Source organism: Rhinolophus hipposideros, assembly GCF_964194185.1.
Source record: "Rhinolophus hipposideros genome assembly, chromosome: 20".
Classification (NCBI taxonomy): domain Eukaryota; kingdom Metazoa; phylum Chordata; class Mammalia; order Chiroptera; family Rhinolophidae; genus Rhinolophus; species Rhinolophus hipposideros.
Window position 1 is genome coordinate 41,090,678 of NC_138066.1, and position 16,905 is coordinate 41,107,582.

Sequence of the window (16,905 nt, forward strand, 5' to 3'; positions counted from 1 at the left end):
TCACTCACTCCCCACCATAAGCCTACCAGGGGGTGCTGTTAGTCTCTGCACTTGAGAGAGGAGTCAGTGAGGAAGTTCAGGAACTTGCCCAAGGCCATGGGGCAGTGAACCCAGAGTCCGGCCTCAGAGTGGGTGCTCAGAACCACACTTGATATTGCCTCAAGAAAAGCATCTGGAGGACAGTGACCTAATCGGCTGTGGCCTGAATATCCCTCCTGAGCCATCTGCCTCCAACAAACAAGCACAAGTTAGGAAACATTAAGAAAAACAAAAAAGGTATGTGTTGGGGGAATGCCTTGGAGGGTGCCTCTGCCTACAGCTGTTGAAGCCTTTTCACCCTGGGGTGCATTTTCCTGGAAGGTGAGCTCTGCTTTCGAGAGTCAGTTTGGGCAAGTAAGTCACCTCTGATTTTAATTCCCTAAAATGAAAGTTTCCCTTAAGAGCAATGGAATCCAAAATTCATGTTCAATTCTGTTTTACCATCATTTGCAGACTTGGAAAAACCTAATTTGACGAAACTTTTTAAAGCCCACAGTCTTCATCATTCCTTTCTTTAGTAACATTTCCTCCCCATTACATAAGCAGGCAGACCTAAAACTTGCCCTGAAGAGAGTTAAGTAAGCCTCAAAAGGATTAAAAACTGGCAAAGCTTTCCTCTACCTAGTGAAATGTCTCTCTTCAGAGGGACAGAAAAGGGACTAGAGACTTCCACGTTTGGCGAATTTCACTCAAAGCCTGACGAAGCTGCCCCGGGAGTCTGCAGAGTTCAAAGCCACAGGGGACACTTTGTAGATGTGGCAAAGCCCGCTAAGGCACTGCTCCCTTTCTTGTTGAAAATTTTTACTAATTCAACACAGGACGAATTCAGTCCTGAGATAGGAGTGCTAATACATTAGAAAATAGAGCACGTACAGGTATTATTTACTTTCTTGAAGCCCGACTCTGACTCCAGAGGTTTATGTTAGCTGATCGTTTACAAGTCAATTCTTAGAGAGGCAAAGGGCAACCCAGTGACCAGAAGAGCCAGAGGGAGGCAGGCAGCCCTTGTATGCCAACAATGGAGCAAAGATCCCCGCTACAAACTTAATACACAGATCATGCATTTTTTAAAAATTTCACAAGCAGTTAAGAGAACTCTAGCTAAATCATTTGCAAAGAATCTTTTCTAGTTTTATTCTTAGTGAACCAGAAATTAAACAAACCCAGGGCACTCAGATTTATTCAAGTGTAGACATAATTAAGTGGTTAATAGGTAATCTCAACATGCAGCTGTATGGGGGACTTCTGAATTTGCAAATAATACTCTGATCTGTCTTTCTCTGAAATCGATAAGATGCTCAAAACATGGAAAAATGGGCTTACTATCAGCTGAAATATTGCTAGAGAGATAGGGCTGTTAATTGTAATGCTAAAAAAAAATCCATTTGTATGTATAGCAAATGTATACAACACAGAAAATGATTTCACTAAATATGATTCAACAGCCATCTGATATAGCCATACACAGACTCAAGTAGATGCTAGAATCTCTAAATTTTACGAAACATTTATTTCAAAACAAATATCACTCTCTTGAAAAGTTGTAATTATTCTCTCCCCTACTTTGTCCCTGAGCCTTTTGAGGAATAACCATAAATCCAGTTTAGGGGCAAAGAGGCTCACTTGGAAAGGGATACGACAGAAGAAAGTCTGGCTGCTTCTGTGACAGGGAGCCACGCCTACTCACGGACCATTCCTGCCTACCTGGCTCCCACTTCTTTTCACCAAATTGTCCTGTACTAAAATTTCCATCAAGGTCCTTTTAAAATCACATGTCTCAAAACAGACATAAATCTTTACATTATAATTTTTTTTAAACTCTTTCTATATTCTAATCAACTCTTCCTTCCCCAAACCACAAGAATAGGGGTAAGTAATGTGTCAATAGCATGTCTTAAAAATCAAATCTGAGAACTTTCCTCCAGCAGAGAGCTTTACTCTCCAAATATGCCTGACAACACATGTCTTCATTTTTCAAACACTTACTGAGTGCCTCCTAGGAGTGATAAAGAACATAAAGATGTAAAACGTGAAGGTCAAAGAATCTGCGCCCTAGAAGTTGGGGCAAGGTAAAGACGTGGGTACATGAGAGGAGAGGTAGCACTTGGTAAGAGTTCAGGGTTGGTGCAGACGTACACGTGAGGCCCGTGAGGGGTGAGAGAGGCTCAAGTCCAGCCCACTGCCTCTCACCCTGGCAAAGGCCGTCTGCTAACTCACACAAAAGCTCCTGGCACATAGGCACCTTTGGGCTGGAGGAGGACCTGTAAGGTCCGAGACTAGAAGGAATGGGAGGGGGAGTCCTGATCTAGTCCCATCAGTTTAAGGCTGTGAGAATTCAGAACAAAAGACAACCAACATGAAACAGTTAACAAGTCCCCAACTCCCTCCAAACATGAAGCCTTGGTATTCAATCTCCAACTCGATGGAGACACAGTCATACAAATGGTCAGTTCCTCGCTAGAGTCATTAAGAGTTACCTTGGTGATCAACATAAGGCTGGAAGGCCTGAAGGATTTTTGGCACAGCCACCCCCATGTCAAGTTCCGTCAGAGTTAGCTCATTCATAAAGTAGGGGAGCTGGAGAAAAGAAGCAAACAATAAATGAGACGTTAGTAACCTGTTAAATGTTAGAATTCAACATACTCTCAAAAGCAATGATAGTCAAGGTTTTGGGGACACACTTATTTAACCAAAATTTATTGAGCACATTCTACGTGTAGGCATTGTGCTACAGACAGCACGATGGGTGAGTCAGGCAAGGTCCTTGCTCTCACGGGGCTTGTATGGGAGAGGCGGAAACACATAAATAAGTACACAAATAACTGCAGAGAGCGATTAGTGCTATGGAGAAAATAAGGCAGGTGCCGGGCCAGAGGGAGCCTGGGGCATGGCTGGAGGGTGGCTATTTCAGGTAAGGAAGTCAGTGAAGGCTCCTCTGAGGAGTGGTGTTTGGCCAGAGCCCTGACTGTGGAGAAGGAGCCAGTCATGTTGGTCAGGTTAACAGTACCCACAGTTGGCTCAAGTGCGGGAAAACGAACCTCTCTTAGGCTACCACTGGAAAGTTAAAAAATTGCTGCACCATTTCTAACAGGCAAACCCACATTTATTAAAATCCTTGGGGGGAAAAAATCACACCACTTGACCCTGTGCTGGACATTGTCCGTTTGCCCCCTGGATTCGAGTTCCTCCCTATATGCCGAGGGCTGATCTCTTGCCCTCTGGCTGCTCGTTGGACTTGGCCAATGGGATACACCTGTAGGCAGGGGAGTGGGAGGGATACGGAGGATTGTCGGGCATTTGTCCCCTCCCTCTACTAAAGGCCACAACTCCTATCAGACAGGCAACCCTCTCCACACAGCCGCACTGCCCCAATTCTGGTGACTGTCCCTGCTTTTGCCCCTTCAGGGAGTGGTAACAGCTCCCCACTTCTGCCAGCCCTGGGTGCTGCACCATCCCTTTTATTTTCTCTACCTGGATCCTCAGGTCACTCCATTGGAGTGGGACCTCTATTCACATAGCTATCAGTAGAAATTCTCTCTAAAGAAAAAATAACATAAAAGTACCAGTATCATGCTTACAAATTCCTACTGTGACCCAAGACTCCAGAATTACTATATCTATGTTTCCTCCACCTGGATTTATGTATGTGTATGTACTGTTTCTTTTAAATCTTTAGTCCACTCCTAATTTTAGTGTAAGATGTAAATTAGGGACCCACCTTAATTTTTTCCCCAATAACTAGTGAGGTGTCTGAACCTATTAAGTGATAATACTTTCCCACTCATCTGTAACACCACCTTTAAATATGAGAATCCTACTCCACTGGACTCTGTATTGAGCACTGTATCAAAATGCTTTTATTACTGTAGCTTTATAGTACATTTTAAAATCTGGCAAGTCCCTTTCCTTTCTTCCCCCCCACCCCGCCCCAGAATTTCCTGATTCTCATGAGTGTTTCTCCCTTTGAACATTAGAGTAATTCTGTAAAATTTAGAATTAAGAATATTTTAACATTAAATTTATGCTGAAAATTTCCCATGAAATAAGGTCACATCTAGCCAGGCATGAATTTAATGCCTGTTTTGACTGGACCACTTCAGCTGTCTCTCTGCAGAGAAACTTACACGCTTTCAGGGTTTACCAGAGAACTTCATCGCTGATTTTCTGCAGGGGTGGAAGGGTTCACTGAAAGAAGTTATGATGTCTGAGATGAACAAAACGTGACTAGAGGCAGTATTCAAAAGTACACTTCTGCACTGGTGTTTGCTGTGTTGGGAAAATTTTTTTCCAAAGCATCTATGACCTGTGGTGGTTGGTCTCCCAATCAGCACGCAGAACACTACTTGGCCAAGAATGTAGACAAAATCCTGCACCAGTCCTTTTTGTCTATTATTGTCACTTTACAACCAGTATGTAAGGAGCAGACAAGTTTTTATAGGAATAGAGGTCTGACACTGAGCCAGAGGAGTGAATATGGAGACAGTAGGCATGTGCTGTCCCTTCTCGAGCTGTCCCACCTCCTGCCCCATCCCATCCTGCACCCTGCAGCCCTGCAGGACCTCAACAGAGGAGGGGACTGGAGGATGAGGACTTAGAAAGACTCGCAGGGTGGGGTGGGCTCTCAGTAGCAATAAGCAGAATGGGGAGGGGCATCAGCAGGGCTTGGTTACCTATTTATTCACCTGAGTATCAAACTCCAAGATTCTAGAACATCTCTCACCCCCTCCCACCCCCTCCTTGTTCAGATCTCTGATCTGAATCAAAACTTGCGGGACCAGGGGCTGGCCTGGTGGCTCAGGCGGTTAGAGCTCCATGCTCCTAACTCTGAAGGCTGCCGGTTCGATTCCCACATGGGCCAGTGGGCTCTCAACCACAAGGTTGCCAGTTCAACTCCTCGAGTCCCGCAAGGGATGGTGGGCAGCGTCCACTGCAACTAAAATTGAACACGGCACCTTGAGCTGAGCTGCCGCTGAGCTCCCAGATGGCTCAGTTGGTTAGAGTGCATCCTCTCAACCACAAGGTTGCCGGTTCGACTCCCCTGCAACTAGCAACGGGACCTGGAGCTGAGCTGCGCCCTCCACAACTAAGACTGAAAGGACAACCTGACTTGGAAAAAAGGCCTGGAAGTATACACTGTTCCCCAATAAAGTCCTGTTCCCTTTCCCCAATAAAATCTTAAAACAAACAAACAAACTTGCGGGACCAGGCTCTGGAGCAGCCACTCTCCCACCCTGCAGCGTTCATTCCTCCTCCCACGCTTTTCAACCAGAGCCCCTCTACTGCCCACCTGAAGGGCAGGCACCACAATGAGACAGGAGCCCATTGTATGCTCTGTACCCTCCTGAGTAAACACAATTAGGACTGGACGTTCAGGTGTGTGGGACATTCTCAGGTTGGTGGGTGATATGTAAGAAGCTGGATGCTGACATGGGCACAAGAGGCCCCCAACTACTTAGAGCCCCAGGGTGGTACTGGAGCAGCCAGCCGAGGCCAAGAATGTACTTGCTGTTGGGGCAGAAGCTCAGCTTGCTTTAAACCCACCATGTGCCAGATACCCTCTCAGGGCTGCTCTGTCACAATATGAGTCATTACCATGTGCGAGGGTGACAGTCTGAGACTGCAGGGTAAGGCCAGCAAAGACTTCTCACATGTCAGACCTTCATGGGAAACCAGGAGACAGGGTGAACTTTGTCACAGGGGACAGCTCAGGCTCCTCCAGCCATTCTGGCTCTTGACTGGCTGTTAACCAAACTCGCTGCACTAGGTTTGAGTAAGAGCTCTTCCAGGGATACGTGGATAGTGGTGGTAAGAAGAGTTGTTTTGGCAGGGGTGGTGGCAGGCTCAGAATTGGCGTACTATCCTGCTACCTTCCTGTTTATTCCATCGCCAGGGTCCCTTCTGGTCTGCAGGGCACTTCATGGGTAGCAACTCAGGTCAGGGTGAAGGTGCTGAGGCTGGCAATGGAGGGGGTACTGCCCCTGTCTCTGGACTGCTGGTGCCACTGGCTTTAGGCTCCTTTTCTCCTTCTAGCATTTCTGACCTCAAGAAACAAAAAGTTTGTGAACTGCCAAAGCCCACGTGACAAGCAAAAGGAGAAGATGAAAATAAGACTTTTCTTCAACTTCCTCTGAGAGGAGGGAGCCCACCGTTCTCCACCAAGAGGGCAGAGGCTCTGTGGACTTCCGACTCCACAGAGAGAAGGGGAAGACATTCCCCTTCTTGGCTTAGTTTTGGAATGTGTATCACAGGGAGAGCAGTGTCCGGTCTGGAGTGCGAGTGTGCCCTGCTTTCAGCCATCAGGACCTGCAGCCCTCCTGCTCAGGGCAGGGCCCAGGACAGTCTCTGGGGACAGGAGTATCAACCCTGGCCGTGGGCGCTGACCCAGGCACTCAAGCCCTCCATCATTTCCCCCAAACCAAAAAGGGTGAGTGAGCTCCCGGTTGGCTGCTGGCCTCTCATCTTCAAATATGTCAGGTTCACTGCTGCTTCCTGCTTTCCCCACGGACCTGACCAGCTGGGTGGGCTTGACCCTCAACCCACCTGAACAACTAACTGACCCTGTCAACAGAGCCCTCCCAAACCCCTGCCCCAAATTCTGCCTCGAAACCTGCTCTTCCAGCTGAGGAGGCGTCTCTCCTCTTCTTCGGGTGTTTAGGGAAGGGAGACAGAGCTTGCCAGAGCTCACCTGAGCCAGAAAAGGCTGTCTGTCACCCAGAGGAACGAGAGAAATCAAACCAAACCTCTTCCATGCTCACATGCCCTTCTACGACAATTTTACCTTAGCCCACACTTCCCTAACAGAGAGTCCTTGAACTCTCTGAAGCCGTGGGCAAAATTCTGTGGCACTGTGGAGTTTTCTAGGGAAAAGCCCCACCGTTTCTGCTTCTCAGGGGTGTCTAGGACCCCCAAAGATCCACTGACTTAAGTGCTGACTGTGTAACCTCTCCGTGAAGATTTGGGGACCAAAGTGACTCTTCCTTGGCTGGGTCTTCACTGGATGAAAAACTCATTTCTAAGTAACCCAAGTAAGGTCTCTTGGTTGACAAAGGTGGTACGTTTTTAGTGGCAATCGTGAGGAATACTTATGCGGTTCAAACTCCCTCCCAAGTGGGTCTAAATCAGCACCAGGATGGTTTCTTCAGCAAAGAGAGAGCCCAAAATAAAATGCCATCTGGCCAGAAGTAAAGGTCAAGCGCAGACATTGAGAGTGCAGTGCTAACTCCCCCGGCTCGAAGAGGGAGCAGAACTTGGGAAAGCGGTCTTAAAGTACCCTGGAATTTTCCTCAGCACATCCTGTTGCTTTGACTGTGAGGCTGGGTGGGCTCCAGAAATACTAACTGAAAGATAACAGAAGTTTACAAAAGTTCCCATTTTCCCAAACCAAATTCTGGATTATCACCTGGAATGGATAACAATGAGGGCGACAATCAGGAGCCACGTCAACAGGGACGGTCATCGAGCCCCCGATGCACTTAGTCATACAGTCAAGGTCACAGCCCAGACAGTGCTGTTTGTTACTGCTCTCGTATGTTACATGCTTTAAACTGAGTTATTTGTCACTGAGGCTACAATGGGACAAGACTTCCAGAAAGTAAGAAATGTGAAGGATTGGAAGCCTCTTGTGTGGAAAACAATACCTTTATTTTGCTGAGTTTCATTTGGATTTTCTTAGACACCAGATCAGACCAGTACTTCTCTCCTAAGAAGTCCCAAAACATTCTTCCAAGCAAGGCATTCACCCAGGCTTCCTGTTCTTCCTCCTTAGAGGGTGGAGCCTCTGGCAACTGGCAAAAGAAAAAGGACCAAAATTAGCTAGAAAGCAACTGGAGAACAAGACAGGTGCTTATTTTTATAAAGTCACTGAAGGTCCCTCCCTAGAGAGATGGGCAACCAAGTAAGTCTTATTTCTTCCCTATAAATTAAAAGTCCCACACTGCGTCAGTGAAGAGAAGAGAAAGAAAAGCCATGATCACAAATAAAAACTCCTGTTTGTCTATTTTCTTTTTCTACCAGTCTTCCTGTGAACCAGCTAATATTTAATACAAGTAGCTCAGCCAAATTGCCTTGCCCCCCAACTTAGCTAGCTGCCAACATTCTGAATCAATGGTGTACTGATCAAATGTCTGCCTATCTTTCTTCCAGCTAAGGCTCCCCAGGTGAGTAGCTGTCAGGCTGGTTCTCACCAGGAAGCCCCCCAGTTTCCCAATGCCCAGGATTCTTACATTCAGCCCGATTCTGTAACTCATGGTTCTCTTGGGTGAAGGGCAGGGGAGTGCTTAAAAATACTGTTGGCTGGGTCTTCCACCCAGAGATACTAATTTAAGTGGGTATCAAGTGGGTATCTCACTAATAGAATAAAAGGTGAGGTCTAGAACCCCAGCCCTAGATTAGAGAGCGCCACCCTCAGTAATTCCGTGACACTCCTATAGCTGCTCTCACCAATCGCAGCTCAGTGAAATACCCTGGGCCTCACCTCCACAGGACAAGAAGCCATCGAAAACATCTGTCACGGCCAGTGTTCAAGGTAGGAGAAGAGCAAGCCTGCACTAGTCTCCACCTTACAAGGCTAATTAATAGATGATGGACTCTGGCCTGGAAAGGGCCAGGCTGAGGGCGAGGAGGGAGAAGCAGCAGCGACACCACAGAGGGTGTGCTGAGGTTAGAAGCTCAGTGCAGGTAACGCTTGCTGGTCATCGTCGTTGGCCCTCAGATAAGACTCATTCTCAGGTTCCCTCTTTTAGGCCTCACAACACCCCAGGAAGAACTTGTACTTCTATTTTAGGGATGCAAACAGACTCGGAGCTGTTCAGTGCCCTGCCTGAGCACCCCTCCGCCACCCCCTTTTATCAGCACAGCCTGACTCACAGCTTCCTGCTCCAAGATCTCCACCTGCTCCGTCCTGTGGGAGGGAGGAAGAGGGTGTGACTGGCTCCTGGTGTGACAGACATTTCCCTATGCTGAGGTCTCTAATTAGGCTACAGACTCATAGAAACGATTAGCCTTGGGAAGCAAAGACCAAAAGAACTAGAAACGTAGAGACCTGTCCATTATGCACCCTTTCTCTTCTTGATGGTTTTTTTGTCCTGCCCTCATGGGCTGTCTCTTACCATACACACACCAGATATCCTCACTGTTTCCATACTCCATAAATGGGCGTTCCCGCCAGTGCTCTCACGGGCAGCTGTGATTGTGCCCGTGTCACAGCTGTGTGCCTATGCCAGGGGCATAGTACACAGGGGGCCTGGCGCTCATGAATTTGACACATGGAGATGTGACAATCTGTGAGTAGCCCAAACGCGTATAGCATGTACCTATGCGTGATTTTTCTGAAGCCTGGAGTTCGGAGGGTCTGATCCAGGTGAAGTAGCCCGAGCTTGTGTGGGGCCCAGCAGACTGCCCAGCACCCACCTATCTACAGGTCTTGTCAGAGCCTGTGCCATCTCTTTCTGGGGGCCTGGGGACTCACTTGCATTTTTCAATATAATGTTACTGCATATAAAGGGAGATATTTTATGTTCTAGGAGTCCTTCAAATGTGGGTGTTTTCAAAAGTTTCCCTTATGAATGTTGGTTTAAAAATATTAAACTCTGGTTTAAAAAAATAATACATGTTGATCGTTCCATCTCAGAAGACATGGCTCTTCCTCACTCATTTTAATGGCTGGAGAGCATTCTCTCCGTGCTTTTCTAGTACTGTAATGGCTTTTGATATTAACCAAGACATTTCTATCACCAGGTCCTGGACAGACAGCAGAAGTCTGTGACCTGCGGGCACTCAGGCCACAGGTCATGCATGTTTTACGAAATCACTTTTCTCTCTGCCTGAACATCTGCACCCACCCCCACGGGGATCTGGTCCAGCTTTCCTGGGGTTATTGTCTCTGAGTCACATCAGATGATGTACACAGGCTTCTAAGTAAACACCCACCCCGGACAGTGCTCTCCTTCCCGGTTTTTAGGGCAGTGCCTCATTGCTGCCCCCACAGGGCAGCAGGTCTTATTTAGATGTGTAGGCTACAGAAGAGACTCTCGCTTCTCAAGTGGGAGAGTCTACCCTTTATTAACCTTTCTTTACAACCCCAGTTACTCGCAGGAAAGAGATTTAACAAAATAGCAAGAAACAAAGGCTATTTCACAACTTATGTTCAAGCCAAAGACATACGATGTAGAAACAGATTTCTGAAATAATTAACAAGCAGGTTGCTTTTTCTTTCCAACAATTCCCTTTTCCTACAACAGTTCCTTTTCCTAATGCAGGCTTCTCTCCACAGCCTCACTGGGAACAAAGAAAAATCCAAGAGCAGCAGAATGCTTCAAAACAGCTTCTGGATTCAACAGGCTGCCAGAAAGAACTCCCTTCCAGTGAATGTCATAAACATTAAAGAGGTGAAAGAATAAATGTGCGTACATTTCCTAATACAGAGAGTACCAAAAAAATGTATACACATTTTAAGAAAGGAAAAAACAGCATTAAAATTGTAATACTCAATATATACCAATAACAAAAGATGAATACAAGTCATGTGTATACATTTTTTTGGCACCCCCGGTATTTCTGTTTGGCTAATGGAAGGAATTTGAGAAGAACATGCATTTCACTATTTCCATTATATATGGACATTTAGAAAGGGCAACTTTCTTCTTTTTCTTAGATGCTTTGAAACATTTATTTTAAATTTTTTTAAAAGACAGCAATAATTTCAAATATATGGTGATGGAAGAAGAACTGACTCTGGGTGGTGAACACACAATGGGATTTATAGATGATGTGTTACAGAATTGTACACCTGAAATCTGTGTAACTTTACTAACAATTGTCACCCAATAAACTTTAATTTTTTTAAAAAAAGATGTTTCTTGTCAAAATAAACAAGTAAATAAATAGAGATGGCAATAACTTATGTCATGAACTGAACAAGAATACTGACAAGCGTTTTCTGGCCCAGCCTGCCAATGCACAGCCCTGCCAGGTTCCCCACCCAACTCTGCCATCACTAGGGGTGGCCCTGCCTGAGGTGGGATGTGGTCAGCTTTGGAGAGGTGACAGTGTGGCTGAGGCCAGGACCCAGGCAGGAGAAGGCCCCAGAACAGCCCAGTAGTCACTGCAAATGGCCAGGGTATTGGGATTTCTTCCTGGTCGTTATCTAAGGGAAACGACAAACCAGATGTAGGAACCCTGGAAAACACTGGGGTGACCTGAAACACCGCCCCATGCACACAGGCAAAACCCCAAGATTCATTTTGGCTCTAGCATTTGCCCCATCTGTCCTTCCCTCTGCAGCTCAATCCCACAACTATTTATTTTTGCTTTTTTTTAAAAATATAATTTTGCAAATGTTCAATAAAAATACTATTGTTCTTAGTGAAACACAGATATCGCAGCATAAAGACTAACTGCCTTGTCTTTGCTCTACAAAATATGAAAAGGTTATCATACTGGATAATATAAAAAGTGCCAGAATTTCTAGTTATCACAAAGCCAGTACCAGTACCAGGGAAGCACTGACGCCAGTGGCTGGCCGGGTGTCGCCAGGGCTCCGCCTCCACAAGGGGAGGACACATGATGGCTTTGAGAGAAACAGACAGCCAACTGCTCTCAGTCCCAACAGGCCATCCCCACGAGGGCTGCCTGCTCGGCCCGGAACACCTAAGAAACCAGCCACACTCAGCCAGGTGCACAGGAGGTCATCCTCTGACGGCGAGGGGCCTGGGGTCTTGCCCGGGCCCTGGCAATCGTGGGGCCCGGCTCTCCTCCTGCAATGATGAAGGTCCCACCTGGCCCGCAAGGCACATTCCAGTGCAGGTGCCAGACCACAGAGAGCCAGCACAGCCCTGTCCCTGAGGTGGGAAGGCTGTCCTGGTGGCTGGGCTGTGCCTTCAGTTCTCAAAGAAAGGCAGGGCCAGGGTGGCCTGGAAGGCGGCTTCCTCACAGATGCTGCAGCCCACACAGGTGTCATAGGAGAACTTGGGCTGATGGAGCAGGTGCTGCCAAAAGGTGGTGCTCTTGTGGCTGGGGTCACCCCAGGGCATAATCGAGCAGCTGGGGCACACAACCAGGTTGGGGTCACTGCGGTGGTTGCCCACAGCGCTTCACCAGCTCCTGCTGGTCCAGGTTGAGAGCGTTGCAGTAAGGGCAGGTAAGGGTGGACCTGCTGGGGACAGCACTGGAAATGGGCTGGGAAGAGTACCATAGGGACGCAGTTGTCTATCTTTGGAGAGCTGTCTATTCAGATCCTTTGTCCATTTTTGTTTCGGTTATTTACCTTTCATTATTGAGTTGTAAGAGTTCGTTACCTATTCTAGGTTCTAGATCAGATATAAGATTTGTAAATGTTTTTTTCCCCTCATTCTGTGGAGTTGTCTTTTCACTTTCTTGATGATACTGTCTGCAGCACAAACGTTTTTAATTTTGATGAAGTCCAATTTATCTATTTTTTTCTTTGGTTGTGTGCATTTTTTGGTGTCCTATCTAAGAAAGCTTTACCTACCCCCAAATCACAGGGATTTACTCCTATCTTTTCTTCCAAGAGTTTTAGTTTTAGCTTTTATATTGAGGTCTGTGATCCATTTTGAGTCAATTTTTGTATATGGTGTGAGGTAGGGGTGCAACTTCATTCTTTTGTATGTGGATAGCAGTTGTTCCAGCACCATTTGTTGAAAAGACTATTCTTTACCCCACTGAATTGTCTTGGCACTCTTGTCTATATTCTGTCCAAATGTACTTTTAAATTGTACATATGACTTCATATTTTCTACTTATTATATGATAAGCACTTTTCAATTCTACTTTTAAATGTTTGAAAAGCTGACTTTGAGGGGGGAAAGGGGAAGCCCTGGAATACCACTCTGCCAATTAAGATTTCCTGGTTTCTAATTGATTCCTATTTCTTTTGTAGGGTTCTCATCTCCTAATAACACCAAACAGGGAATAACATCTTATGATCCATTTATAGGTAACAAGATAATGAGTGTAATTAGTAATAATGAAGACAGGACTCTCCAAACCTGGGGCATCCAACACTATCTATAAATATTTCTTAAACTTTTCATGGCAAAGGAGCGTGAAGTGCCTGGCATGACCTGACCACCGGGGCCTTGAGCCTGCAGGACAGGCCCACCACCACCTCACCGATGGTCCTCTCTCCCCGGCAGGCCCCTTTGCGGTACACAGAACTGGCAGCCTCCCCGGCCTTACACCCCTGAGCACATCTGCAGGTGGCCTGTGGGGTCTCCCTTCCTGAGGTACCCACACTAGGGCTAATGCCATGCCACCTTTAGACATTTTTAAAAAGAGCTTTCTTATTTTCTTGTTTTCTGAATTGCTATTTAAATCTGCCCCCCAAACCAAGCAGGCTACCTCGCCAAGAGGGTAAAGCTCCAGGCTCCTCAGCCAGACTCAGGGTGCCTCTCACTACTCTAGAGGTTAAGTGCATGAGAAGAGAAAATGGTGCCAAGATCAGAGGGGTCTAGAGACTTCAGAAGCTGGCACAGCCTGTGGTTGTGGGACAAAGCAGAGTCACAAGGACAAGTCACAGGTCACTAACCAGTAAACATCTGGAGAACCAGGCCCTTTCTAGAACCAGTTTAGCGTTGGGCAACATTTGAGAAAGGAGGCCAAGTAGGTGGGAGTTGCCATTAGACCTGGAGCTCTCAGGGTAAGAGGTGCTTTGACCACGGCCTGTAAGAGACAGCAGCAGTGGGGGTGGAGGTATTTTATGATTCAAAATTTGAGCTCCAAAGTGATTTCAATATGCAGCATCCCCAGAACATGTTTTAATTACAGCATGCAAGAATAACCACCCGAAGTATTTTAGCACTGTTCAATACAACTCTAGTCCATATTTACTAACTCTCTCATTGGGTGTTTTTTTACATGGCTTTGGCTCTGAGCACCAGTGGCTCCATTCACCTCTTGACCTAGTTTAGCATTGGGCAACATTTGAGAAAGGAGGCCAAGTGGGTGGTAGTTGCCATTAGACCTGGAGCCCTCAGGATAAGAGGTGCTTTGACCACAGCCTGTAAGAGACAGCAGCAGCAGGAGGGGTGGGGAGGAGAGAGGCCGAGGCAAAGGCTGGAGCTGGGTGGTGGCCAACATGACAAAGTGACAGAATAACTTGAAAGATGTCAAAGGTTCCTTTGTGTCTCTGAGTGCTTTGCGTCTCTCTTGGACTCATGATCTCAGAGGCAATCTGGACCCTAAGAAATAACCTGGCTCAGTCATTAGCAGCAGGAATAAGTACGAATGACCACATCCAAAAGGTCCACATTTGGCAAGACTGGGGGGAACAGGCACTCCCATTACTGGTGGGCACGAACAACGGTGCAACCCTTATGGAGGAGAATTTGGCAATATCTTAACAAAACTACATGTGCATTTACCTTCTGATCTAGCAATCCCACTTCTAAGATGTCACTTTGAAGATACACCGCCAACAACCAGAAATACACAAACACAAAGTTATTCATTATAGCATGGGTTGTAATTGCAAAATATTGGAAACAACCTAGATGTCCAAATAAGAGAGAGACTGAATATACTATAGAACATTTGCACAAGGGAGTAAGTACTTCGTAGCTGTTTAAAACACGGAGGGGGGGAGATACCTATGAACTGATGTGGAATAATTTCCAGAACGTACTGCAAAGTGACAATGCGTAAAAGAGTAGCCATAGTATGCTATCCTTTGAGTAAGGCAGAAGGGGGGGTAAACCCCGAAAGGATAAACCAGAGACGAAGGAGACTGGTTTACCACAGGGGGTGAGTGGGACGGGCATGGAGAACAGCAGGAACAGGGTGGGGAGATGGCACTTTCCTGAGTATGTCTTTATACAGCTTTGATTTCTGGCACCATGTTAATGTTTTACATGCACACACACAAAAAAGGAAATAAAATCAAGGATGGGGAGTAAAAGGCCCTTACTTGCTCGTATTGCTAAATTAATAAGAAATGAAACTAATAAAGAATTATCTCCACTGACGTATAACGGAAAACATGAAAAATAATAAAATTAGTATAGGAACACTCTAGCAGGTCTTATTTTCCAACAATTGAGCAATGATATTTCACATCCCACACGCTCTTCCAAGAATTTGCTCTTCCATTAGCAAGAGGTGGAATCTATGCCCATCTCCCGGAAACTGGGAAGGCCTTTATGACTGCCTTATCCAACAGGTCATGATGGAAGTGACATTATTTTACTTCTGAAACTAGGTTACAAAAAGCAATACAATGTCTGCCTGGCTCTTTCCTTAGGGACGCTTGCCTTGGTACTGGGTCACCATGCTGAGGGCTGCCTAGGCCACAAAGAGTAGAACTGAGGCCTCCAGCCTTCAGCCCTTGCTGAGCTCCCAGCCAACAACCAGCATCTACTTGCTGGCCATGCGAGTGAGCCATCTGGAAGCCCCCAACCCAGCCTCCCCACTGACGCTGTGTGGAGCAGAGAGAAGCCTTCACTGCTAAGCCTGGTGAAATTACTAACTTGTAAGCAAAATAAATAACTGTTACTATTTTAAGCTATCACTCTTGGGGCTGTTTGTCATGCAGTAATAGATAACTAAAACACACACCTATGCTTTCCTGAAGACTACCAGACCACCCGAGAGCCCGGATGTGGCCCACATACATTTCAGGCACGCCAACTGGATGTAGGAGCACTAAAACGCATGTGATTTCTTCCAAGGCCCCGCTTTCAAAGACAGTTATCTCTGTTCACACAATCCTGGCTCTGTTTTCCTCGCCCATGCAGATTAGAATCACTAAATTAACAAGGGTGTGGAGGCAGATGGGGATAAGTGCTCCAGCAAAAGCCAGCTAGAAAGACACCTCCCCACACCAGCCAACTGACAACCTAGAGAAAATACTGCGGAGTCTGAAGTCTGGGAAGCCTCAGACTAGGGGTGAAAGGGACAGTGGGACACAGACCTCATATAGCCCCTGCATGATGACCAGCCTGAATTTCCGTTTCTTATACTGAGTCTTTAAATTATCCAGGAAAGGTTAAATCATGCCTGCCTGCTCCACCTAAGGGGGCCAGGAGTACAGTGTGGTTTTTAAAGATTTTCACCAGACTTAGAAGAGGGGAAAAAATGTTTTGGTGCTTAAAGGGGTAAGTGCCAAGTACCTAGAAAGGTTTGTACTAGCAACGCTGGGTAGAGGGGCTGGGCTGTGTGGCACAAGGGTCTCCCAGCCCCTCCTGGGGCTCCCACAGACCCCAGTGGTTACATGATACGTGCACATGAAATACATACTGACGAAACAATGTTCTAAAACTTCTTTGATGTAACTTAAGGAACTCCTTTAAAAAGCAAGCTTGTTATTAGATTGTTTTCTTACATCAGTGCACAATTCGCCTGATTTTCCTGAGGCTCATGAGAGTCCAGGCAGCTGATAGCCCAGGGATAAAGGGAATTTGGGGGAGGGGGATTCACTAGTGATAAATAGGACATTTCCAGACAGTTTTATATTACCCCACTCTAGCCTAGAGGGGTCTACTTCCCATGCTTGCTGGTAACTCAGGTCAGAGGCAGTGGGCCAGCAAAGGCACATGGGTTTTTTTTGCCCAGTGAAAACAGGTTCTGTGAGGAAGGTTCAGGGGCCTCTTCCACACTGAAGACAGGGGATCAACAGAATGAGTCAAGACTAGAGGTACAAAGAGGAAGGTACCGAGGAAGCTTCCTGTTAAGAACACTAGAAACACTTCAGTAACTGAACATATTAAAACAGGCTTCGTGCTCCACAGGGGGATGTCATGGTCTCAGAACATTCGTGCAAGTAGTGGTGGGAGGCCTCAGGTCAAGCACAATTAGAATGACCTATCAAAATGGCAGACGCGGTAGCTGAGGGTCTTCGGAGTCTCAGGTCAGGCT

General features: G+C 46.5%; 1 protein-coding gene across 9 annotated transcripts in view; it reads right to left on the reverse strand.

Annotated features, from left to right (window-relative positions):
• TEX2 (testis expressed 2) overlaps positions 1–16,905 on the reverse strand; it is a 90,300-nt gene that overhangs the window by 19,521 nt on the left and 53,874 nt on the right. For all 9 annotated transcript variants that reach the window (XM_081027154.1, XM_081027160.1, XM_081027157.1 and 6 more), the window contains exons 6-7: positions 7,677–7,823; positions 2,517–2,616 (exon numbers count right to left, since the gene is read on the reverse strand). In XM_081027154.1, coding sequence (XP_080883280.1) covers positions 2,517–2,616; positions 7,677–7,823 — 247 coding nt within the window. The remainder of the gene's footprint in view (positions 1–2,516; positions 2,617–7,676; positions 7,824–16,905) is intronic.